Source organism: Eptatretus burgeri, chromosome 3 (assembly GCF_056783735.1).
Source record: "Eptatretus burgeri isolate ZD-2024b chromosome 3, Ebu_testis_v1, whole genome shotgun sequence".
Lineage (NCBI taxonomy): Eukaryota > Metazoa > Chordata > Myxini > Myxiniformes > Myxinidae > Eptatretus > Eptatretus burgeri.
The window spans coordinates 22,537,784-22,564,800 of record NC_140963.1 but is presented as its reverse complement, the minus strand read 5'-3'; the positions used below and the strand labels follow the sequence as shown (position 1 = coordinate 22,564,800).

The 27,017-nt window shown below is 44.2% G+C and overlaps 1 protein-coding gene and 1 long non-coding RNA gene across 3 annotated transcripts in view; one reads left to right on the top strand and one right to left on the bottom strand.

The window, feature by feature from the left end:
• LOC147029532 (parathyroid hormone/parathyroid hormone-related peptide receptor-like) overlaps positions 1–27,017 on the bottom strand; it is a 223,473-nt gene that overhangs the window by 184,747 nt on the left and 11,709 nt on the right. The window contains exons 3-5 of one of the 2 annotated variants that reach the window (XM_085872654.1): positions 11,896–12,055; positions 10,432–10,692; positions 10,051–10,104 (exon numbers count right to left, since the gene is read on the bottom strand). In XM_085872654.1, coding sequence (XP_085728780.1) covers positions 10,051–10,104; positions 10,432–10,509 — 132 coding nt within the window. In that variant the 5' untranslated portion in view covers positions 10,510–10,692; positions 11,896–12,055. The remainder of the gene's footprint in view (positions 1–10,050; positions 10,105–10,431; positions 10,693–11,895; positions 12,056–27,017) is intronic. The other variant, XM_085872655.1, reaches the window with a different exon arrangement.
• LOC147029533 (uncharacterized) lies at positions 62–3,297 on the top strand. The gene is made up of 3 exons (XR_015055726.1): positions 62–154; positions 1,002–1,167; positions 1,479–3,297. It is a non-coding gene; the product is annotated as an uncharacterized LOC147029533 (long non-coding RNA).

Genomic DNA, 27,017 nt, shown 5'->3' with positions numbered 1-27,017 from the left:
ATGCCAGTTCGAAACATTCCAAACCTTACCACTACATACACAAAGTCATGACATTGCCGTTCAAGCCTTCAGTCACTGTGTGCAGGATCTGTACCAATCTGTAAACTGTTGAACCCGGATCTCTGCAACTGGTACACCCTCCATTCTGGACCTGGTAAGGACGAACTTTCAATCTTGCCTATCCTGGAAGTGGGGGAATTTTGTTGGTTTTGGGACAATCCCATTTCCCCCATTGACTTTAATGTTAACTCAGGGAAAAACTATTTTACCCTGTCAATAAAAAGGAGTGAATTTTTTCTCACAAACAGATCTCCTCCGGCACCAACACCTCCTTCTCCTCCTTCATCTCTTCCACTCATCCTGCACCAGCTTCTCTGCATTAAATTGTTTCTGAGAGCAAGCTCTTCCATGAGCCTTGACTATGCATCAAAAACCTTTTCTTTTTTTAACCCAACCCATTTTATTTCACCCCCCCTCCCCCCACGCCTTACCCCTGACCACCCACCCTCCACACTCTTTCTCTTACCTATTTATACCCCCATTTTAACAGAGACTCCTTCCCTTTATATCCATACCTCTAGATAAACTCTGGAAGAGTATATACATAGAAACAAAAACCTGTTTACCCTCCCTCCTTCTTTGCAGTTTATGTCCTTTGTGAAAAATAACTCCACAAGCAAGTGACAAGGATTGTGCTTCAGGAGTTAACAATCCTGCCAAAAAAAAAAAAACGACTTCTAAAGCTATGTCAGCCAAGTGATGCTGTGGATTGCGGTGTCACAGCTGACACTGAATTAGGCAGTGGGTGGTTTTAGGTTTTTTTTGTTTTTTTCAGACTGCAACTGAGCCAGTTTGCTTAACTTAATGTTTATAGTTATCATCCCAGCTTCACCAGGAAGTTCTTGTTGAGAGATTCTGTGGCTGATCACATTTTGGTTGGAAAATGTGTGCGTAAACCCAGAAGAGGAACTAAGTGTGCTTGCCTTCTCTCCCGCCTATAGCACGTGGATGTGGAATAGTACTTGGACCATGTCAATATTGTTCTGGAAAGATCCATGCCCCTCCTGACTCAGTTCTATGTAAACCGTGGAGCTCAAGCTTTGGCAAACACTTATCAACTCACGTATCTGCTGGGATGGTGATTTTTGAAGAAATGCTAACTGACAGGTAAATGCTGGAATTACCTATAAATACTCAAAGGTATGTAGTCTTAATTAATTATTTCACATATTAATTATTTTCCTTTTTCATCACAGCGTGTTTCAAAACTCAAACTCTATCATGGATGACTCGCTTTCATGGGACAATTATGGCTTTGAATCAAAACATGATATTCTCTATGTTAATGTACATTTCAAACAGCATTGATTGAACTCACAGATTGACAAAATCGAAGTAAAGTTTCCTTTTAAATATATATGCTATACAAACAGCTCTGTTTTATGAAGATTAAGTAATGTATATCCTTATTTTCACAGGATACCCTTGCAGAATTCATTAACGAAAATGATGTTCTTCATGAAATGCAGAGTGAGTTCATAGATTTGTATGAGGACTTTTTGAATGACTGACACAGAAACTAATATGTTTTCACCATTCATCTCTGAGTTTTCGGTCCCACTCAAAGAACTGCCATCCGACAGGTGCAACCTATTTAATTTAATTGGTGATATTCAAAACTATCATGTGGTGGGGGGCTATTAAATGATGAATATCAATATTGTCATTAATATTCATGATGGATTTGGGAAAGAATTCTGCTCTTAAAAAGTTACCTGTGTGTATTTCCAACTCGAGAAAGACAAACAGGCTTCAGTTTGCCTTGCAGTTAAACATTAAAAAAAAACAGGGCATATCACAGATGAGTGATTTGTCTATAAGTATATCGATGCATAATTACTTGGTTATACTGGTCGGTTTGCTATTGCACCTGAAGTTATTTAAATATTTTTCCTTCCAAGCTTTCAAGAAAACGCAGCATTGGAAGTGGATTGTTTTTAGGAACTTAAATTCATGCCAATATTTCACACAAATGGGTCAAATAACAGTACACCTGAGCTCTTGTTTTGAGCCGAGGAAACGGGCTCGTTTTACTTGCCCTCCCTCCTCCCAACATCCCTCCTCACAAACTCACTTGACTGCATTCCAGATAATAAAAAATTTTGATTTTGGTGAATCAATTGGTGATTTTGCAACATTTACCTGTGAACTTAGCTTCCCCTGGAGCACACTCCATCAGCACACACTTCCACAATATTTGAAGTTGCTAATGTGGTCAGAATTTATAAATGTAGACGCATGATATGCATTTATTTTTTAAAGTGAGTATACATATATAATAGAGATGAATGGCAAGATGCCATTCATAAGTGGGAATACATTAAATTGCAGTGAAGTGATTGTAAGGGCTTTTGTATGTGTGTTGATTTGGTGTGTGCAAGGATGTGGATTGATTTTAATTACCATTTTCTAAATTGGAATAAATAAATAAATAAAATTAGGGAAAAGTGCACCCCTATCTTCATCCTACCTCCCCGACTCCTTCCCTTCCCCTCCCCATGTTATTTGAAACTATAGTTTTCCGAAGTTCGGGTTTAATTTCTAAATAATCCATTATTATATTTATATAATATTATATTTATATAATATCTTGTGTTGATGTTTTCCCTAAAATGACAGTCGTGAATAATATATATTATTAATCTGTGGAACATCAACGTAACTTTATCAATCCCTTCCATTGTTAGAAAAGGTGTATTATCACCCTCATACTTTATATTCATGTATCTTTTCAATCTTCTAAAGTAATTCATTTTGGGTGTAACTTTGAAATAATTATGATCCTTGATATATTTTTTGAGGTGAGTAATGAGAATATAAACACAGAATGTACACTGTTTATAAGCTTCTAACTCTGTGCTTAATCCCATCTGTGAGCACATTGGACACTCACAAATTTATTTGACTCAGCAGAGTCTCCTTCGAGTTCCTCAAAACATAAAGTTTCGGGATCTTGGATATCACTTGGATTGAGCATGTTGTTAATTTATATATAATGTTTTCTTTTAAAATAATTTAATCCTCCAACAAATCAGATTTTCAATTCAGCTTATTTATATGCTTCACCATCTCCATCATCATTATTTATATCATCAGGGTATTCACTATCATCAGCATCTTCATCATCTATAAAACTACCTTCATAACTAACATTTGAACATAAGCTGTCAGAAACATAGCTGTCTTCTGGACAAAGTTCCTCACCAGCAAATTCTTTAAAATATTCAGATGTGTAATGGCTCATTTATTAAGGAAAAAAAACATGTATCCATATGGTAAAGTATTAAATCCATTCTCCAATACATACATATATATATATATATATATATATATATATATATATATATATATATATACATACATACATACATATATATATATACATATATACATACATACATACATACATACATACATATAAAGTAAGTCCTCACTTTTCTCAAGGGTTGCGTTCCTGGAAAACCTTATAAGCGAAACTGTGTTAAACAAAACATATTTTCCCATAGAAACCAATGTGTTGAAGGGGGGATGTGTTTTTGGCTCGGAATTTTTTGGACATAAACACAAATAAACAAAACGCACTCCTCGAGTAGTGGCGACTTACCCCGAGGCTGGAGGAACGGAGTTGATTGCGGTGGACAAGTCACACTTGCGGAGTGGCAGAATCGTCCCCCTCTTCACTTGACACTGTGCTGTCACTTTCTTCACCAGCGGGAACGGTCTCTTGACAGCTGGTTGAAGGAGCATCCTGGATGGTGGATGGAGTTGGTGCTGCATCTTTTGGCTTGAAAAATGCATGGAGAGTGGGCTGGATGGCTTTCTTTTTCTTTGCTGCATAAAGTTCCTTGTAGCAACAAAGGGCATCATTCACAACACTGCTAAAATCAGTGCTCCTTTCAAAATTTGGATCTTGCTTGATAACAAATTCTATGGCACTTTCAAACGAGCTGAGGATTTGGCTGAGGTTTTTCATGGTGAGATGCTCGGATGAAGGTGTCACAGAATCTTCTTCTTCCTCAAGAGCCCACTGCTGTTCCAACTCCATAAGATCTTCATTGCTTAAGGGTTCTGCATGAGACTCCAGTAAGTCATCCACGTCCTCTTCGTCAACCTCTTCAAAACCAGCCTCCTGCGCCAGGTCTACAATTTGACTTGTAATCAACGGAACATCAGCAAACCCCGTGAAATTGTGGCTCACACTCAGGCCACACTTTCTTCCACACAGCGTTCATTGTGGAGGCACTCACCTCCGCCCATGAATCCTTAATGTTTTCCAAAGCCATTTTTATGTTGTATGTTCGCCAAAACTCCTTGATTGATAGCTTGTCCTTATCAGTTTTTTTGATAAGCTGCAGCATGGTATGCTTAATATAATAGGCTTTAAAAGCAGCAATAACTCCCTGATCCATAGGCTGTAAAAGTGAGGTAGTATTTGGTGGTAAAAATACTACATGCACGTTTTCACACCAGTCTTCCATTTGCTGAGGATGGGCAGGAGCATTGTCTACAAGCAGCAAAGATTTGTTGTCAATGTTGTTCTCCTTGGGGTACTTCTCAACATGATTGGAGAAGTAATTGATCACATAATCGTGGGTCAATGCCCTAAAAAACTACGCGCTTTTTCTTGTATCACAGCAAGAGATAAAGGCATGCGACGTTTAGTTTGATCTTCTATCCACACACATAATAAACGCTCCATGTTGTGCATAGCACCATCTCTCATTCTCGTTAGTGTCGTTGCACTCGAACTGGTCGCAATCTGTGATATTTTCTTTATCTTTGCCGAACTTTGAACGATCGAATGTACAGTCGATGCAGCAATTGCATGCGCGCGGCCGATTTCCGTTGTCCCTTCACCTCGTTCATGTCTTTTAATTATATCCAATTTCACCTTCAATGTGACAGCCTTTCGTTGTATCTTGAAACGAGGTGTGCTCGGCAAAATACTTGCGGGTCGCTTGGGATTCATACTGGAAGGTATGCAGGCGAGCGTGAAGAGAATACGCACAGTACAGCATACAGTACATGCGCAGTAGAGTGAAAGTGTGTTTATGCGCATCCTGTGTGATTGTTGTTTTTTGCAGGCAGTTTGAAACTTTTTTTTGCGTTTTTCCTTGCAATGACATTACGATAGGCATAAAATGTTTGCGATAATTGAAAAATTGGTCATTAAAACTAAATTACGAATAATCGAAACTACGATACGTGAACTTCCGGTTAGCGACGACTTACTGTATATATATATATATATATATATATACACATACATATATACATATATCTTATCATCAAATGCTCCCAATGCATTCTTATTTATTTGTTCTGAATATATCTGACTAGCATAACCCACGCTCTGCGCGACATGTTGGGGTGGGTGTGTTTGAGAAAGGAACTGATGCAGAGTATCAGTAGTAATTTTACTTTAATGCAGTAAGTGGAATACGATTTCACTGTTTCAGAACCATTTTATTTACTTTTTTTGTACCATGCACCTCATATGGTCTTTGAGATAATGTAAGCCGAATATCACGTTACTCGAGCGCAGAACAAAGTCGAAGATAGCGCGACACGAAACCACAAACTCGGAAATAATATATAAGATGCTTATAACTTCTAATACTATTCATCTTCCTCTACTCATCTTTCTTTAAAATTAAACAATCTGAATAATGCTTGAAATTTATCATGTCTGATTGTGTCTGACCACATTCTTCTTTATCCCTTTTTCGAACCACTATCCTTCTAAGCATAAGACTTTGCGCTTCATCCTACAAATTCACTCATTATCTGCCCCCCCCCCCCAATTCATATTTATATTTTCCAATAACTTTTTTGTTTTTTAGTTGAGAATAGTCAATGATCTTTTCCATAGTTGCTTGTGTCAGAAATGTTTATGTCTTTCATCATATCCTCATAAACATCTTCTGTCTTGATATCCGTTATAAAACTGTCTGTATCTATGCAAGGTAGATTAACTCTTTCATCATAGTTCTTCTTTAAGCTGTTGTCGAAATAGTCATACATCAACAACTTGGACAAGTCAATAACTGATATTCCTCCATAAATAGGGTTTGTCCATCACAATGCTTTCCTTCTCCATATGAATCGCACAAAAGTTCTCAGCGAATGTCTCTACTTGCTTCAAGTTGTGTCTATTTATTAATTTAGATGCTCGTTTCCAAGATGTTGTAAGTCATGTTGTGTCTGTTTCTTACATTTTCTATCGTCTTGCCAAATATAGCATTATTCATGAATTTATAGAAGTCTTTCTCGAAGTTAGTCTTTTCAAGAACAAACCCGGCTATATCTTCTGAGTTGTTTTTTGGGGTGTTTGCATGATTGAAGATTTCTCTTATAGCTATGTTTTAACAAGTCCTTTGAGCATATATCACAATGTTGTTTTTCTTGCTCTACTGGTTGGATTAGTTTAAATATATCGAGTGTGTTTTCATGATTGTAAGTGTTTATTGAAATATTTGTAGTCATTGTAAACATCACAATGAGTTATATTCACCATATTTATAAAACAAAAAAATATGAATTTCTAGGACCTAGTTATACATATACTTTCGTGTTTAAAATAAAATTTTCTGAGTGAAATCTCTTACCAATTTATCGATACTTTTGTCTTTAAAATAAAATCTCTTGCTGATTTATATAGTATACTTTTGTGTTTGAATTAAAATCTTTGTTAAATATCTTTCTGATCACTTAGAAGATTTTATTTTAAGCACAAAAGTATCTATAAATCAGCAAGAGATGATTTTTCTCGGACCAAAAGGTTATATTTTTATGTTTAAAATAAAATCTTCTTTTTGAAATCTCTTACTTATTTAAAGATACTTTTGTCTTTAAAATAAAATATTCTTGGTGAAATCTCTTGCTGGTTTATATATTATATTTTTGAGTTTAAAATAAAATTTTGTTCGTATTTCAAAATGAATTCAAAAAGGCAACCAATAAATATTTGTTGGGTTTCTAGTTTATTAAAACACCTTATTTTCTTATAACTTTCATCACCATCGTGAATGTTGATAAATAATATGTTAGGGTTTTGTTCTTGGACTAAATATCTTTGTTGAGTTGAGCCAAAATGATAAACCTCCCTCAGCATTCTGCTCTGAGCTCCTCCTGAACCACATATCATTTTAAAATTGTTGTAAATTATTTTTCCATTGCTTTCTTGACATCCATTAAATCTTTTTATACCTCGCAGTCTGTGTGCTTTATTTATGGTTGGCTTGGTTATTCCTTCGATGATACTTTTTTGATACTGTCCATATTCATTATGTTTCCCATTTCAGTACCAAGGTTGTGATTTTCTCCACTCTTTGGTTTGGCTTTTGCTTGACTCTATACTTTTTGAGGTAATTGACAGTATATGGAAGTAATTTTGCTTGAACTGATTTTTTAATGGACGAGATATTTGAAATACACCGTTTTAAATATAAAGTTTTATAACACAAGGGAGTATTATTCATAGGGGATATAGAGGGAAGGAATCTCTGTTCAAATGGGGGTATAAATAGGTAAGAGAAAGAGGGTGGAGGGTGGATGGTAAAATAAAGTGAAGGGTTGGGTAAAAAAATAAATTAAAGTAAAAAAAGAAAATTTGATGCATCGTCAAGGCTCATGGATGAGCTTCATCCCAGAAACAATTTAATGCGGAGAAGCTGGTGCAGGATGAATGGAATAAGTGGGGGAGGAGAAGGAGAAGTTGGTGCCAGAGGAGATCTGTTAGTGAGAAAAAAAAATTCACTCCTTTTTATTGACAGGGTCAAATCGTTTTTCCCTAAGTTAACATTAATGTCAATGGGAGAAATGGGATAGTCCCAGAACCAACAAAATTCCTCTACGCCTGTATCTCGTCCGCCACTCTTGACTACTCTAATCATGCTCTTGTCAAAGCTCACATTTCTCCAGTGGTTGTTACAAATCAACCTCAATGTCAGAAACTCTGGCTGTTTGAACAGACCAACTGGCAGGAACTGTAAACTGCTCATGTCAAAAGCATTGTGCTGTCATTTCCAAATATGCATCTGTTGGATAGCATCTGGGAATATTTTCATAAAATCATAATCTCCATTTTCAATCCTGATCAATCTCAGTTAGGCTTGCAGTAAATGCGTTTTCATCCTTTCGCAAGTCAGAAAATATGTTCCAAGATATCTCAAGGCTGAAATATTGAACCATTCTCCTTAAAGTCCTGGTAGAGTTGAGTCAACCATCTTTGGTGTATGCTTCATTCCATCCCAACACCCTCCCTCCTCCCCCCACTGCCTCCATATCAAACTTCAAATATTCTCACCTCAGACTCTTCTTAAGACAATGCAGAATGTCTCAACTAAAGCTTTCCTTCAAATTTTGTGCACCCAACCATCCCTCTCTATCTCCACCTTGCCTCTTCATAACCATTTCCAATGGGTCTATCTTTCACAGCCATGGATGTTGAGAAGGTTCTGTCAAGCCTTGACTGTATAATGAACGAAGGGTCCAGATGGTATCAGTGCTCATGTTCTCAGATTCTGCTCTTGCTTCACCTCTGTCTGAACTCATCAGCCTGTCATCCTTTGAATGCCTCCTGTCTGCCAGGAAGTCAGCTAACATCATTGTCATTCACAAAAGGAGTGCCAAATTAGATTCTTTTCATTACAGGCAAGTAATCTTAGTTCTAATTAGAAGCAAAGTCATGGAATCCATCATCACTGCAGATGTCGTCTTTTCTCTTTTCAAATAGCTTGATCTCTGACCATAACTTTCGAGTCCATAAGTCAGAAGCCGGAAATCAACACAAGGGGTAGGCACGCTCTTCCCTGGCTACACATACTGCTATGAATCACAGTCTGGCATTCTGCTCTGCTTGCGAAGTACACCTGGTCGCAATCACATCATTTCTGAGTTCCTCAGTATGAACAGTTAATGGGATGTTATGAATGAAATCCTTAGAACTCCTCTCCCAGTTGAAGTTCGAATAAATCATGAGCCCAATCTGTCGACAAAGCCTGTCATAAGATTACATGTACATAGCACAAAGCTTCCATTGCTGTCAAAGGTGAACAAATTGCTGTGTTCAAGGTATACCTGCCTCTCTCTGGCCAGGCAATCTGACCATGACCCCTATCCTTAAAAGTCTGTTTGTGAATCCCACTGCAGGACACCCATCTTCTCTGACAACCAGGATAACCAAAACTGGTGACGAAAAATTAATTTTCTGAACTTGTGTCACTAGTGTAGAAGAGGCAGACAACAAGTGGAACAACCATGAACAGGAAAAATAAAATAAATTCCAGACGTAATTTCACTGTCATCGTCAGTTATTCTTTAAGTTGTCCATTTTATATATCCACCCTTTTTATATTTTTTTCTTCTGAAGAAGGGATAACACTCGAGATGTGTGCTCCACCTCAATACCCATGTCGGTAAACATGTTGTGATCAGCTTTTCATAATATCCATTGTTTATCCCGATTATAAAGTGTCAGAGTGTTGCTTTGCAGGCAGAATGTTGCATCAAGAATGTGCTATGCCTTGGATAGGAGTGAAGCTGGTGACTTGTCAGCGATCAATGATTGCTGGATGACATGCTACATCACAAGAGGAGGCAATTTAATTGTGTGCCAGAACCCAGGCCAAATTCCGAATTACTGTCAAACTCAGCTGTGGATTCTGATTGCTCGGTCTGTTTGCTTTATTGCAGTGCCCCGTGAGGAAATTTGAGTGTACCAAGGATGCGAAACCTGTCAGGGTTCGATATTAAGTCGATAAACTTAATTTGTATATAAGGGTTGTTAATATTATATATAAACTTAAAATGTATATGTATATAAGGGTTCTTTAGTCGTCCTTCACTGAACTCTTGCTCGCCCAGAATTGAATCTCGCACGCACGCACGCACGCACGCACACGCACACACACCTAAGCTTCATTCAATGACGAATGACCCTATCAGATGATTTTATTAAAGGTGATATGAAGCATTTGGTGCACGTACAGCCATGCTGTTCAAGGTACGCTCATGCGAACCCATTGGGTCTCTCGCAGAGGACTTGACCGAGCGAAGACCCGAGAAAGGCCACGGAATTCCAGGATCATGGGAAAAGCAAACAGCAAAAAGAACAGGGCCGTCTATGAATGGAGAATCAACACACTTACATCAAGACAATATCAAACAAAATGATAAAATAATAATCAAATAAAAATGATCGTGTGATGAACAGCTTTGATCATAAAAACATCAAACTGAAAAATTCGTTAATAAAACAATTTCTATAACTCAATCAATGGTTTTAAAACTTCCTTTTATGGTCGACACCGAACATCAAGCACAAGGAGAGACGGGGCGCTCAAGGAACCCACGCTGCACCTGGCTCACCTGTCCAGCAGCGCCGGTGTACAGTCCGCAAACCACGCTCAGGAACAGGAGCGATGCGCAGAGCGAATCCCACGTCATCTCGTACCCGTGAACGGTGAGCGGCAGGACAGGTGTGGACGGACCGACTCGTGTCTTTTTATCATGCAAGATTTCTCACCGAATGACTGAGAATCGGGTCTTCTGGGGACAATGTCACAAAAAGGCTGCGCCACCCACAGCTCACAACATGGCTCTCTGGGCATTTTAAGAGGCGATGCAAGTCTGGGAGTGGAGGAGGGAGGGACACGACCAGTTCGATATCCAAATGATCCACACAATCACCGAACACTCACTTATTCTATTCACAAGCCCATCAAATGACACGATTTTTCACAAAAAACGAAGTTGAGCTGTTATAAATGAATTGTTTGATCGGATAAATAAAAAAAAACAACACCAATGGCAATTAATGTTTGCATCTTTAATGTTTATTATCAAGTGTCTTCCTGGAAGATTATTAAGAATAAATATAATTTTGATATTGCAAGATAATTATGTGCAAATAGAATGGTGTATTTGAGCTTCAGTCCATACATAATGCTATGTGTGGGGAGGGGAGAAGGGTGGGGGTAGTTGAGATGGTAGGAGTGGTGGAATTTTAGTGGTGGAAGCGGTGGTGGGGGGGCTTTCATGGTGGGAGTGGTGGGGGGCTTTCATGGTGGGAGTGGTGAGGGAGGGCTTTCATTTTAGGAGTGGTGGAGTGGGGGATTTCAGCGTGGGAGTGGTGGGGTGGGGGGCTTTCATGGAGAGAGTGGTGGGGGTGGGGGCTTTAATGGTAGGAATGGTGGGGACTTTCATGATGGGAGTGGTGGGGTCGAGGATTTCATGGTGGGGTGGGGGGGCTTTCATGAAGAGAGTAGTGGGGGTGGGGGCTTTCATTTTGGGAGTGGCGGGGTGGGGGTTTTCTTTGTGGGAGTGGCAGGGGTTGTAGTTTATGGCTGGGGGGGATTCATGTGGGAGTGGTGGGTGGGGGGCCTTCACATTGTCAGTCACCTGTCACGCACTGGGCCTCAACATAGTCCAAGATGCCCAATTGACACAAGCAAGCTTTGACCATCTAAACACTTTAACTCAATCGACTCGATAAGACTAGTTAACCGTAAACATATCTTGAATATTTCACCTCAAATAAGAATCTCAACCAATAAATCAATGATAAGATGATTTAGCATGTATATCTCTGCACAGAGAAATCAACATGCAGCATATCATACAACAGAGACACACATGAAAGTTAGCACAGAAACATTTTAATGGACATACAGGAGCCTCGCATCGAAGCTCATGGAAGAGAACAGTGGGAAATTGATTAACCGTCAAAATGGAGCAAAGGTTGAACATAATTGCACCATCTCATGTTTATGGTGAAAATTGCTTGTTCGAATAAACTACCGCAGCTTCCTGGTGGCCCGTGTGTGCACTCACGAGTTTGTCCGTCTGTGTCCAGAAAACAACCAGGAAATGGAGACAAGAATAAATAGATCAGATCATTGGCGTGAAGAGGTCTGGTGATGCCCGGGGCAAATCTTGATTGGATGCCCGGGGCAAATCTTGATTGTATGCCCCAAAGACTCAAGTATAAGACCTAATATAATGAGAAATATTATGGGAAAGGAAAACATTTTGAATATATAAACACAGATGAAACATGAAATAAACGCTTTATTCGACTTTAATATAAATCAATCAAATTTATTAAGTTCTTTTCCCCAAATGATACCTCCCCTCACAAAACACCTGAACGACTTCACTTTTTACATCAGTTGTGAGAAATTCTTTTTCAATGCTTATTAAAGCCAGGTTGGTCAGTCGCTCCTGCGACATAGAAGACCTCAGATATGTTTTTATTAATTTCAGTTTTGAAAATGACCTTTCACAACTTGCGACTGAAAATGCGATTTTAAGCAGTAATCTGTATGAATCACACAGCGTCCGAAAGACATCCCTCCCGTACTGCAGAAAAGACTCCAGAGCATCTTTAGGATCAGGGGGAACTCTATTCCCTCCAGCTCGAAGGAGCATCACAAAATCAGTAATTTCGTCATATAACTGAATTGCAACCACATCATTGTCATAATAATTTGCAAAGTCTGAACATTCCTTTTTTAATTTCTCTCTTTCTTGTTCATCTTCAATCACTACTGAATTCAAGTTCAGAAGAAAAGAAAATCGGTCACTGAGTCTTTGACGACGGACACTGCGGTCTTCAATTTCAGTTTTTAATCTGTTCACAATCTCTACCATTACTCTATTCATTTCTTCTTGTGCCATCAGTCCACGGGCACAGAACGTTTCGTTGTCTTATAGATAACTTATACCAACGAATGCCTAGCCTGTTGTCGGCGTTCACAACCTATTTTTGGGTACGCAAAGCATTACCTCGACATGTTTCGACTTATGAGTAACTTACAAGTAACGTGCCTCGACGTGTGTCAACGATCGCATAACGTGCCTCGACGTGTGTGCAACGATCGTGTAACGTGCCTACAACACGTTACTCATAGGTTATAAATAAGTTTCGGGTACGCTAATCATTACCTCGACATGTTTCGACTTATGAGTAACTTACAAATAACGCGTGTCGACATGTGTCAACGATCGCATAACGTGCCTACAACTTATGGCCAGCGTAGCGGAACGTGCGAGTCATACGCTGGCATACGTCGTAAAATTTCAAGCATGCTAAAATTTGAGGACAACCGCAAAGTACAACAATGAAAGCCAGCGTACTACGACATATGGCAGTGTTTTTCAGCGTGCTCTTAACGTATACAAAACTTAACCATGACGTATTCGACGTGTGTCAGCATTTTAGACAAATTTTTCATAAGTCGGCATACACTGGCGAAATCGTCAAGGTGTGACAGTGCCTTATGATGTCATCATATTTGGCCAAAAGTCTGATTGTTGCTAGAAAGTTTCCTGTATTTTCACTGACTGTCTCCCCTGGCACTGATAACCCAGATATTCCTTCTCCTCGATGTCCACGATAGGCCAGATTCTGTTTTGCCAGAAAGGATATAACCTCGACAATCTGTTCAGTTATAGCTTTACATCTTTTCTTTTCAGCAGACATTTGAAAGTTCAAATTGAAGTTCAGCATCTATCGTAGTTGAAAGATGGAGTCGAACTACGAGGTTCAGGTATTCCCTCATGTGAGCTCTATGAGAAGGGCTTTTCTCATGGTCAGGTATTCTTTGATTTAATTTTCTCCAAGTGGAGAAACCGTCTTCCTTTCCAAAGTTTGACACAGATGACAAATGTTCCTTTGAAAACAAAAAGCAAACAAAACAGCAGCATGCTTTCCGATATTGAGTGTATAACAACCATTTTCTCTCCACAATTTATCCGTTTGTGGAAACTTTATCAAACCACTGTTTGGAAAATGATCTCCCATCCTCTCAGCAAATGGACCACTTTTATTGTGATATCTTTCAGTGCCATGTTGTAATATTGCCATCTTCAAATGATCTGGAATCGGTTTCTTCAAACAGCCAAAATCGCTTCTTTGCAAAAATATGCTAAAATCTTCTTTATTTTCTTCACATGGATCATCATCCTGACAATGAGACTGAGGAGAGAGAGTATTATGTTCTGACCGAGCTGAATCCGTATCAGAAAAATCCTTTTCTGCAATCTCTCTGCACCCACAGAAAAAATCTCTGCACCCACATCATCTTTTACTTCTCCAGGTTCTCCTTTACTTCTTTTTATCCATGCATCTAATGCCCCTCTTTGATGGGACGCATCTTCGACTCTGCCACTCTTTTTTTTTCCTGTTCTGTGCTCCACTCGGTTGTACTTTCTTCATCTGAAAATATATATATATATATATATATATATATATATATATATATATATAAATATATATCTATATATATATATATTGTTGCGAATTCGCGCCCGCCGGCATGCGAGCGGCCACGTAACTCGAATCGCGGCACGTCGCCCACCGGACGGACAATTCCGTCGTGACCCTCTCGGACTAACGCCGGGAACTAGTCACGGGTGGGCCTTTCGGCCTCACCACGATCGTGCCAATCGGCCCCCCGCGTGGGATAGGGTTGTTCGCCAAATTCGACCTACCTAAGTACCCACACGGAGGGTAGACCGGGCGATCGCACCTCGCCGCAGGTTGACTTCGGACACGGGCCACTTTAAGCGACCCGATCCGTACTATCGGGATAACCGAGCGGTGTTATCGTCAACGTCGACGGTTCCGATTAATTATTGGGCGTATTTAGCCCACGACCAACCCTTTACGTGAAGTAAGATGGAGATTCAATTAGAGAAAAGATGAAGCGAAACGGGAAAGACAGTTCAACATAAGGCACATTTATTCCACGGCAAACGGAAAGCACACGTATACAATTACAACAATTATGCACCAAAAGCAAATGTAAAAGTAACACAACAATTATGCACAAAAAGCAAATGCAAAAGAGAAACACAATGCAGATCTATTACCGACTACGCGAGCACACGGCAACACTTACACAGTTTTACTTCACAGACGGCGCCGACAACACATATACTCCAAAGCAAAAGAAAAAGGGGGCCACCCTCAACTACAGGGGGGCAGATGGGCCTGGGGCCGAGACCGCGTCGAGCCTACCCGTCTGGTGATGAGCCGCAAAATGGCGGCGGCGCCCCGACTCCGCGGGCCTCGCTGGCACTGCCTGGAATAGGGTGGGAACGGGGCCCCCTTCTCACACTATCTCAGCGCGGGGGGAAACAGGGGGGTTGTTGATGCTCGGGGGAAAGAGGATATCTGGCTTGCTTGGGTCCCGCGACGAGCGACTCCACTGCGACCTCGACCGCGTTCCCGGCCTCCCCTCTCCGCAGCTCCCGACAGACTCCGAACCCCGTCTTGGCTGCTGCGCTGCTGCTGCCACGCCCTCCAACTCTCTCTTAGCTGCTGCGCTGCTGCTGCCACGCTCTCCAACTCTGTCTTGGCTGCTGCGCTGCTGCTGCCACGCTTCGCCGCCGCCACAACGCGCCCGAGCCCGAAACAGAAACTCTTCTCTCTTCTCAACTCGACTGAATTCGCCGCAGCCACAACTCTCCAACTCTCAACTGAATTCGCCGCCGCCACAACTCTCCAACTCCCTGACTGAATTTGCCGCCGCCACAACTCTCCAACTCTCCGATTCGCTCCGCGCTCGGCTCTTTATAGTGCGACAGGAGAAACCATGTGCAGATTCCTGGATCAGGATCGGCCCGGGGGCGGAGCCACGCTCCCCCATTGGACGGATGAAAAGTGGGCGTGAATCATTCCCGATCCGCCTTCCCCGGAAAGGCCGCTCCCTGCACCCGCCGCTCGGCGCGCGCCCCGCACGAGTCCAGGATCGGTGCCCACAAGCGGCGCGGGAATGGCGGCAGAAGGAGGAGAGGTGAAGGCGGTGGAGGGTCCATTGTGGCGATGATGGCCATTGCGACGCTTGGGATGGCGGTGATGCGATGATTGCGAGAGCGAGTTGTGACGGTAAAGGTCGTGGCTGTTGGCGTTGTTGTTGTTGTGAAGCGGCGTTGCGGTTGGTGGTTGTTGTTGTGTGATGGCGGTTGGGACGTGGTTGGTTCAAAATAAAGATAGAACAGAAAAACGGCTATCTAAAAGGGTCGCAGCACGAATGAATGACATTTATTCCCTCTAAACAACGGGTTTGGGGCTAACTACACATATACTTACAGAGATATCTCACCTACGGGACCTGAATGGTGGTTTGCGAATTTCCTCAACCACAACACTACCCCCTCCCCTTTTTCCAGACTCGTCCCGAGTCGTCAAATTTTCGTGTGCCATCATGTGTAGTTCTCCCCTAGTACATTTTACCTACGAATCCCTGAGTGCGACATTCATGGTATTCGTGTCCCCAAAATAAATAACCTGAGGGCTGAGTAACTACCTAAACAAACCCACTCACACGGACGACTTAAATAAAATTGCCGGCGCTAGGACAGACATGCCGGGGGCGCACTCATATGTACAGTACATCTTAACTTACAAATTTTACACTAAACTATGGCCCAGGATCAATGGACTCTGCAAAAAGAAAGCAGTTAGCAGGGAGCCAGGCTGCTCGCACGCAGTCTCTGGCTCAAACAATGCAGGTGACAGGGAACATGGCCGGCTGCTCACACGCAGTCCAAAGCCTTCCCTTTTGAAATGAACCCAGTGAACCACAACGGTGCATGGGCTGCACAAACGCAGTCTGCGTGCCAGCTCAAGTGGCACACGCAATGAACACAACGGATGGATGGATGGACACAAACACGGTGCACGGGCCGCCACTGCAGGCCCGTGTTGTAGCTGCCAACAGGGCAGTTCTTGCAGCTTGCAAACTGTTGCTTTCTGATCCTGGCGCACATGGCAATGAACAAGGGGGGGCAAAGCAAAATTGAATGGGCCTGGTGAACAGGGGCAGTGGTCATGGCATGGCAAAGGCAGCAGGCAAACACAGCCCGCAGAAGAAGGCCGCTGCAGGCAAACACAGCCGGCAGACAAACTGGCCGGCACAGGCCTTGCAGAAAACAGCTGCAGACGATCCGGCCGGTACAGGCCTTGCAGCACAGCAGCTGCAGACGATCCAGCCGGCACAGGCCTTGCAGCAAAACAACAGCTGCCGATGAAGCTGGCCAGCCTTCGCCGTTCTGTGGAGGTTGGTGGAGGGAGTGCGGTGGTGCTGGCCACTCGGAAGGCGGGCTCGGACCTACTCTACGGTCTCCCTCCCAACCTATCGCCTTTGCCTGTCACTGTTTATACCCACTCCCTTAATTTGTCAAACCCCAATTTAGCCCCAACTTATTTTTTTATTTTTACATCCCCACTATAAATCGTCCCCTAACCCCCTTTATCGTCCTTGTTTGACTAACCTATCCTGTCACCTAGCCTACTCCCAACCCCTACGTTTCCTTCCCGGAGGGGAATAAGGGAGAGCTAGCGTCCTGTGTCGAGGCCCAACTCAAGCCTCAGAATGGTCTTCCCAGACTTCAGCGATCTATAACACAAAGTGGGTCCAGCGGCCCACAACGAGAGCGAGGGGATGGATGGTGCGGAGGGGTACACTTCCTATTCTACCCTATCCATTTAACTGTTAAACTACCCCGGGGCTTTCAACAAGCGCCTCTCGCTTAAACTATTGGTTCTAACAACCCAGATTCCCGTCGCCTGTGTTGGTGTCCTCACAATTTCGGGCCTCGCCCCCCAATTTTCTTCCCGTGCCCTCACACGGTCTCATGGCTGGGACGCGTGGCTCCCTTTGGCAGGCACGACCCTCTGCCGAATCTCCAGCTATGGCACCCCCGGGCACTACACTGCCTCCGAGCCTACCAGCTCCCTAAACACCGGGGAGTGCCCCCCATGGCACCTCCCCTGAAACGCACACATGGCAGGCTGGCTTCCCGGGCCCCTTTCCGAGGGTCACCCGTGCCCACAACACTGCCCACACGGCTAACAGCGCCCCGGGCCCCCGCACCAAGTGGAGGCACCCGTGACCACTACGCTATCCCGGCCCCCCATGGGCCCTTGGCCGACCACGGCCGACTAGCCTGGTGCCCGGGGTACCCACTCAGCGAAACCCACTCAGAGGGTCCATTGTGGCGATGATGGCCATTGCGACGCTTGGGATGGCGGTGATGCGATGATTGCGAGAGCGAGTTGTGACGGTAAAGGTCGTGGCTGTTGGCGTTGTTGTTGTTGTGAAGCGGCGTTGCGGTTGGTGGTTGTTGTGTGATGGCGGTTGGGACGTGGTTGGTTCAAAATAAAGATAGAACAGAAAAACGGCTATCTAAAAGGGTCGCAGCCCGAATGAATGACATTTATTCCCTCTAAACAACAGGTTTGGGGCTAACTACACATATACTTACAGAGATATCTCACCTACAGGACCTGAATGGTGGTTTGCGAATTTTCTCAACCACAACAATATGTACAAAGTGATTACTAACTTTCACACTTCTGAGACAAGCTTATTTTCTCTTGAACAAATATTCATTCTTGTATTTGTAGATAAGAAGAGAACAAAAAATCTTAATTGGAGATAAAACCATTAAACCATTAAAATTAAAACAATAATATTGTTATAGATAACAGCTCCACCACCAACTCCCTGCGCGTTGCCAACGCGGCTTTTTATAGCCCGAGGGGAGAAGCCGTTGGAGGTTTCGCCACCCGAAATCGGCGCTTCCCCCTTTCACCTCTGAACCTTCACCCCAGGCTGGCTCCGCCCCTTTCACCTCTGAACCTTCACCCCAGGCTGGCTCCGCCCCTTTCACCTCTGAACCTTCACCCCAGGAAGGCTCCGCCCCTTTCACCTCTGAACCTTCACCCCAGGCTGGCTCCGCCCCTTTCACCTCTGATTGGCTGGCCTTTTCCAGGGCAAAGCCCGTCTTGATCCGTTTATGCAAATCAGCCGTTGGACGGCTGATTGCACACGGACGCTGGAATGTGGATCCCTCTGATGCGCCGCGAGTTCGTAACAACGGCATTTTGCCGCTGTTTGCTGAGGAGGGTGCTGTGTTGTGGAGATGGCGTGGTTGTGGAGAATAAACTATACTGCAATAATTCTGAAACTCGATAATAATAAGCACACGAAATACTCGTAACATTTCATTTTCTATCTCAAAAACCGTAAGACGCATGAGAAAATGGGAAGAAAATGGTAAACAATCGGTCAGTTGCAGACGGATAAACCATATTTCATTTCTTTGTTCCTTCATATCAAATTATTTCACATGGATTCTCCACTGATAATTTTGTGCAATTTATATCATAGACTTGCAAATTAGTGGTATCTGTATTCGAATATTAACATGTTAAGGAATAGGTCAGGTCAGGTATGGGAGCATGTGCCAGAACAGCGCGTCGCTGCGTCCACTTTCCGTCGGTACTCCAGGGGCCTCCGTCTGGCCATCCCCCAGGCAGATGCCAGGCCCATCCCCATCTCCTTGAGATGGTGGTCAACCTGCTGCAACCATGAGGCACGTGGTCGGCCCACTGGCCTCCTCCACTCATGAGACTCCCTCGCTGAGAGAATCTGGTGAGCAGGATCAGCATCAGGAAAACGAGCCACATGTCCATACAGCCGCAACTGACGCTCACGGACTATGCAGGTAACAAATCTCATCCGAGTCTCTCTCAGCAACCGCTCGTTGGACACAAAATCCGACCAGCGATAGCCAAGGATTCTCCGAAGACACCTGGTACCAAAGGAATTAAGTCTCCGTCTCAGATCCTTGGTCAGAGTCCAAGTCTCGCACCCATAGAGCAAGACTGGAAGTACCAAGGACCTGAAGACTCGGACTTTCGTCCTCCCGCACAGGTACCGGCAGCGCCACACCCCATGATCCAGTGAATCCATGACTCCCCAAGCCCGACCCAGACGTCTATTGACCTCTGACTCGCAGCCAGCAGAGACATGAATATCACTGCCAAGGTAAGTGAATCTCTCCACGACCTCAACATCCTCACCACAAACAGACACAGACAGGACAGCAGCATCCAAGATGTCACCGAAAGCCTGGATCTTAGTTTTGACCCAAGAAACCCGTAATCCCAGCGGCTCCGACTCTTCATTCAGCACTCCGAGGGCCCCCAAAAGGATGTCTAAAGTCTCCGCAAAGATGACTGCATCGTCTGCAAAATCAAGGTCCGAGATCTTGACATTCCCAAACGATGCACCGCAACTTGATCTCTCCGACATCCTCCCTAAAATCCAGTCCATACAAGTGCTGAAAAGTGTGGGGGCAAGTACACATCCCTGACGAACTCCAGTAACAACTGGAAATAAGTCAGAGGTGGTACCACCACACTTCACAGCACTCTCAGAACCAGAGTAGAGTTCAGACATCAGATCGATCAGTTTTGGTGGCACCCCACGAAGACCAAGAATCCTCCAGAGGACATCCCGATTCACTGAATCGAACGCTTTACAGAGATCAACATAGGCTGCAAGCAGCCCCTGCCGAAACTCTCGTCTGCGTTCGGTGAGGACACGAAGGGCAAGGATACGGTCAATCGTTGACCTCTTTGGTGTAAAGCCTGACTGCTCTGGACGCTGGTGCTCAAGCAGATGGTGGCGAACCCTATCAAGAATTATCCGAGCAAAGACCTTGCCCGGCACTGAGAGCAGCGTCACCCCTCGGTAGTTGTTGCAGTCTTAGCGATCACCCTTCCCTTTCCAGAGAGGGACAACAAGGCCCCTCTTCCAGTCAGTTGGGATGATGCCTGTGTTCCAGGCAGAGCACAAAACTGCATGCAACGACACGACTGCAGCATTTCCACCAGCCTTGAGAAGTTCGGTATGGATGCCACAAATCCCTGGAGCTTTGCCCCGTTTCAACTGGTTCACCGCAGCCGTGTTTCCACAAGCGAAGGTGGACCACAGTTGATTCGTGGGTCAGCAACAGGGATTGTAACACCCTTGACGTCCAACTCGACAGCTGGGGGATCAGCCTGGTACAACCGCTCAAAGTAACCGGCCCAGCGGGCCTTCACTTCAGACTCCTCTGTCAAGAGCCTACCACTCTCTGCTCGAACTGCAGTGCTCCGAGGGATGGGCTTGGATGAACGTAATGCGCGAATTCCCCTGTAAGCGGGACGAGAATCACCTGTCCACAGGTGATGCTCTACCCCCTCACAGATTCCTCGCACATAGGCCTCCTTGTCCACCCTCAGTGCACATACAGTTTTACGCCTCAGCTCCCTGAACAGCTCAGCTCTGCCATTCAGCCTGGCCCTGCGACTCTGGTCAATGGTATCCAGTGTCCCTTGAGAGACAAAATTCTTCTTTGACCTGCGGTGAGTTCCAAGACATCCACCGGCAACATCAAGGATGGTGGTCTTAAGGCGCTCCACAACTCTTCAGGACCCCCCAAAGCACCCAGACCCCCCAAGTGTCCACTCAGCCTGTTCGCAAACTCCTCAGCTACTCTCTCATCCCTGAGCTTGGCAACATCCAGCCTAGGCTGGGATGGTACCATTCTCCAGGATTTAAGGTGCAGCTTTAGAGTTGCTACAACAAGCCTGTGGTCAGTATTGAGGAACTGAGCACTCCGGTAGACCCTGCAGTTCTGGATCATCCTCCAACGACCGTCAATGAGGATATGGTCAATCTCCTTTGCCACACCGCCAGCGTTGGAATACCAAGTCCAGCGATGAGCTTGTGGGTGCTGAAACCATGAACCAGCCACCCTAAGTCCATGACTTCTTGCAAAGTCAAGGAACTTAGTGCTATTCTGGTTCATAGTTCCTGACCCATGGGGACCAACACACACCTCATAACCATCCCTATCAGTTCCAGTCGATGCATTGAAATCCCCCAAGACTAGAAGTGTATCTCGTCTGGGGCACTGATCAACCACAGACTCGAGCGTGGCGTAGAATGCATCCTTCACGGTGAGATCACTCGCCTCAGTCGGAGCATAAACAGAGACCACGGAAATGACACCTAAGGAGTGACGAATCCTTAATCTCATAATACGCTCGTTGACCGGTGTTACCTCAATTATCATTGGGGTCAGCTTATTGGACACAGCTACAGCAACTCCTTGGGTATGGTAACCATCAAAGCGACCAGACCAATAGTAGGTGTAACCACCCACCATTATCTCGCCGCAATCCGGTCTCCGAACCTCAGAGAGAGCTGCAATCCCGATGTCCAAACGCTTGAGCTCAGATGATAACAGAGACAGGTGATCATCCTCTCTTAGGGATAGGACATTCCAGGCACCCACCCGAAGGGACCGCCTCAGGTTAACCCAAGGAGACCGCCGTCTGGTGGACGACACCTCAGCACCACTCCGACACACTCTCCCGCAATCTGACCCAGGGATGTTACAACGTGGTTTCCCTCCTATCAAAGATTGGGGGTCCCGAAGGCTTTGCCCCAATCCCGTCATCCGGTGAGCTGCCCTGCGAAGGGAAGCTGCACAGGAGGTACTCCCACGGAGTGGGTTTTCAGATTTTTTTTGCGTTTTTGCGTTTTGCGGAATGAAGGGTTTTACGGTGGCCGGAGTGCAAATCCTGCCACCAACCTCCTAATAAGAAGTAACCCAACTGCAGGAGGACGTCTGCAGACACAGTTGGGCACTAGATATGGATGGCCGTTGGCTCACAAGGAGCTCTTCTGCCCTTTGATAGGTTTTGTTTTTAATCCTGCTGGGTGTCCATATCCAAACACCCCCCTCACCAGAAAACCTGGTGGGGGAGACGGTTTAGTCGCCGACAACCCGACCATGGAACAGGTTAGTACAGGTTTACATGGTACCTGTAGCAGGTCACAGATCGAACCTGACCTGACAAAAGGAATAAATGTTAAGGAATAAATGTCTCCTATTCCGAGATTAAATGCCATCGCAGTCCTCTGATCATCCAGGCTTCACTCTTACTACATCCCACATAAATATTTCATTAAATATCACCAAAAAACCTATAAAAAACGTAGTTGCACTTGTTATGGAGCTATTCACTGACCTGAGTACGTAAAATAACTAATCTAGATGCACAAAAAGCTGAAGAAAAGACGAGTTATGACTCGAGGAAACGCAGGAACGAACAACCACGTCTGCTTGTTGCTTTTGATGGTTGCACCACATACATCATGTGCATGCGTGTGGGGGTATGGGGAGAAGCACCATTTTCTCTCGACAGAAAGGGTACACCATGTTAAAGGAATAAAGGGCTAACAACTGCCTCTGCAGTGTGATGAGCCTCCAAAAATTGATTTATCACAGCTGAAATTTTTAAATTACTATTTTATTTCCTTCTCTGATTGAATGCCCCCATCCAATGGATGCCCAGGGCCAACGCACTGTCGCCCCCCCCCCTCTGCACGCCACTGGATCAGATGCACCACAGCACACCAGGACATCCAACAGAAAGGTGGAAAAGGAGTCTCAGGTGATGCAGGAAAGCTCACTTTCTATCCATCTATCGAATAATTTCCCAGCCCAAAATTTCCACTTCCTTTCTTTACCTGCACAGTCCACAGGCCAATCCAATCCCAGGTTAAAGTAGAAAAATAGCATCGCAAAGCGGGCATAACCCCTCAGCCCCTTGACGCAAACCAATTTCAAGATGGTGGCCATATTGAAAATCGCAGCATGCCCATTTTCGAAAGGAACCTTCCACTACTCAACCCCAACACACCCAGCAAAATGGATTTAATTGGACAAGGCGTTCTCCTCGAAATCGACAGACAACAATTTCAAGATGGCTGCCATCGAGGCCACATTGAACATTGCAGTGTGCCCATTTTCGAAAGGAACCTTCCTCTACTCAACCCCAACATACCCTGCAAAAATGCATTTAATCGGACAAGGTGTTCTCCTCAAAATTGACGGAAACCAAAAGTTGACAGACGCCCGGACAACGCCTGTGACGAAAATACCCCTTAGCCCAATTGGGCTGAGTGGTAAAAAGCAATCAGGGATTTCAGACCCTCACGAAGACTCCTTTAGTGAGGTAGGTAGACGATGATGCATTGATGACGTAGGTTTATGTTCATAGAGTGCACAAACAGACCTATAGACTTTTACCCCGTGGAGCAAAGCGAAAAGCGGGGATAGGCAATTGCTTCCTGTCCATCCGTCCATCCTTCTGTCCACAAACGTCAGTTAATCATCAAGGAACAACTTAATGAAAATTGAATGTTATATTTTGAACACCAATCAGAACTTTAATAGGAAAACAGTCCTACCGTTTAACAGTACTTTGTCTCTGAATTCATCCTGACTGCACATACACAGAGAGGAATGAGAGAATATTCTTACTCTGTCTCTCTGCCTGACAGTCAAACAAAATTGATCAATAGCCCCAAATGGGCTGATGGTCATCTCGTGAGGTTGCAGTTCAGACCTCTGCTGAATCCAAAATCTGGGAAATGCCACGAGTGTTATACTGGAGTCAATTTGGGGGAATCCCTTGGAAGCCCCCCTGATCAGTAATCGAAAAATCTAAGAGCAAGCGATCCTGCGGACCATTGAGTAAAAGGATGAACAGCGATTGGGAAAAATTCATGGCCAAAGTACTACAGTTAAATTACAAACTTGCATTCCTATTCATGTTCTGATTAGTGTTCAAAATATAACGTTCAATCTAAATAAGTTGTATGTTGACCACAAACGGACGATCATAAACTGATGACAGGCAGATGGATGGACAGACATGTACCAATTGCTTAACCCACGTTTTGCTTTGCAATAACAACTCAGTGGCCTGTCCCCCCTACACAGTTGTGTGTGTGTGTGTGTGTGTGTGTGTGTGTGTGTGTGTGTGTGTGTGTGTGTGTGTGTGTGTGTGTGTGTGTGTGTGTGTGTGTGTGTGTGTGTGTGTGTGTGTGTGTGTGTGTGTGTGTGTGTGTGTTGGTCTGTTGAGGCAATAACTTTAAAAATATTTGAGCTTTTCTCATCAAATTTTAAACAAACCTTTACGATGAGATTGTGGATAAAATAAACAATTGGACCAAAATGTGAAAGAATAACAATTCTTTGCTGCAGAACGTTAAGCATGAGATACCCTGTTTTTTTGCTCACCTGGAACATAGTTCAGGGGAGGTATTAGTATCGCACGGTGTCCGTCAGTCAGTCAGGCAATGAGTCAGTCAGGCTGAAGTCAGTCAGCAATGCAACTTATTTAGATTTAAAAGTTCTGAAGCTATGACAACACTGGAATGGCTTCAGAACAAGAACGTGAAAGTCCCTGAGCAGCCGAGCCAAAGCCCAGACTTGAAGTCCATTGAGAATCTGTGAAAAGATTGAAGATTGCTGTTCACCGACACTCCCCATCCAACTTGACAGAGCTTGAGCAAATTTGCAAGGAAGAATGAGAGAGAATCCCCAAATTCAGATGTGCAAAGCTGATACAGACATACCCAAGAAGACCCGAAGCTGTAATCGCTGCCAAAGGCGCTTCGACAAAGGAATACCTTCGACTTCGACAGAAGGTCGGATACTTATTGACTGACAGTGATGCAAGACATTTGAGTTGTTCATTTTCAATAAATTTGAAAATTTTCTAGAAATACGTTTTCACTTTGTAATTATGGGGTATTTTGTGTAGATCGGTGAAAAAACAAATTAAATTTAATCGATTTTAAATTTTGGCTGTAATACAACAAAATGTGACAAAAGTCAAGGGGTGTGAATACTTTCTGAAGGCACTGTACACACACACAATTTCGATGAAACTTGACCACAAAGTTTGTTCACGGCATTAAAAAAAATCAGTGACTTTCCCCCTCCCTCCCCCCCCCCAAAACAGGTATTCATTTACTTCTCCGTTACATATTTTGTGTGTCATCTACGCCTATCAGTGGTTTCCTGGTTATACCAGATGAGCCCAGGAGAATTTTTTAAAATCACTTTCATGTTTCTTTATTTATTTACCACTAGCAAATAACACCCGTCATTTCACTGACAGGAAAACCAAGAAGGGGGTGGGGAGAAAGAGAAAGAGGTGAGATGGAAAGGGTGGGATAGAAAGAGGGGTGGGATAGAAAGAGGGGTGGGATAGAAAGAGGGGTGGGAGAGAAAGAGGGGTGGGAGAGAAAGAGGGGTGGGAGAGAAAGAGGGGTGGGAGAGAAAGGGAGAGAAAGGGAGAAAGAGGGGTGGGAGAGAAAGAGAGAAAGAGAGAAAGAGGGGTGGGAGAGAAAGAGAGAAAGAGAGAAAGAGGGGTGGGAGAGAAAGAGAGAAAGAGAGAAAGAGGGGTGGGAGAGAAAGAGAGAAAGAGAGAAAGAGGGTGGGAGAGAAAGAGAGAAAGAGAGAAAGAGAGGGTGGGAGAGAAAGAGAGAAAGAGAGAAAGAGAGGGTGGGAGAGAAAGAGAGAAAGAGAGAAAGCGTGTGGGAGAGAAAGAGAGAAAGAGAGAAAGGGTGTGCGAGAGAAAGAGAGAAAGAGAGAAAGAGGGGGAGAGAAAGAGAGAAAGAGGGGGAGAGAGAAAGAGGGGGAGAGAGAAAGAGAGAAAGAGAGAAAGAGAGTGGGAGAGAAAGAGGGTGGGAGAGAAAGAGAGAAATGGGAGAGAAAGAGGGGTGGGAGAGAAAGAGGGGTGGGAGAGAAAGAGAGTGGGAGAGAAAGAGAGTGGGAGAGAAAGAGAGTGGGAGAGAAAGAGGGTGGGAGAGAAAGAGAGTGGGAGAGAAAGAGAGAAAGGAGAGAAAGAGGGGTGGGAGAGAAAGGAGAGAAAGGAGAGAAAGAGGGGTGGGAGAGAAAGGAGAGAAAGGAGAGAAAGAGGGGTGGGAGAGAAAGGAGAGAAAGGAGAGAAAGGAGAGAAAGGAGAGAAAGGAGAGAAAGGAGAGAAAGGAGAGAAAGGAGAGAAAGGAGAGAAAGGAGAGAAAGGAGAGAAAGGAGAGAAAGGAGAGAAAGGAGAGAAAGGAGAGAAAGGAGAGAAAGGAGAGAAAGGAGAGAAAGGAGAGAAAGGAGAGAAAGGAGAGAAAGGAGAGAGAGAGGAGAGAGAGAGAGAGAGAGAGAGAGAGAGAGAGAGAGAGAGAGCGCACGTGGGGGCGAGGAAGGTGGGGGAGGGCAGAAAGAGAGAGATATGTAGTCTCCTTATCACAATG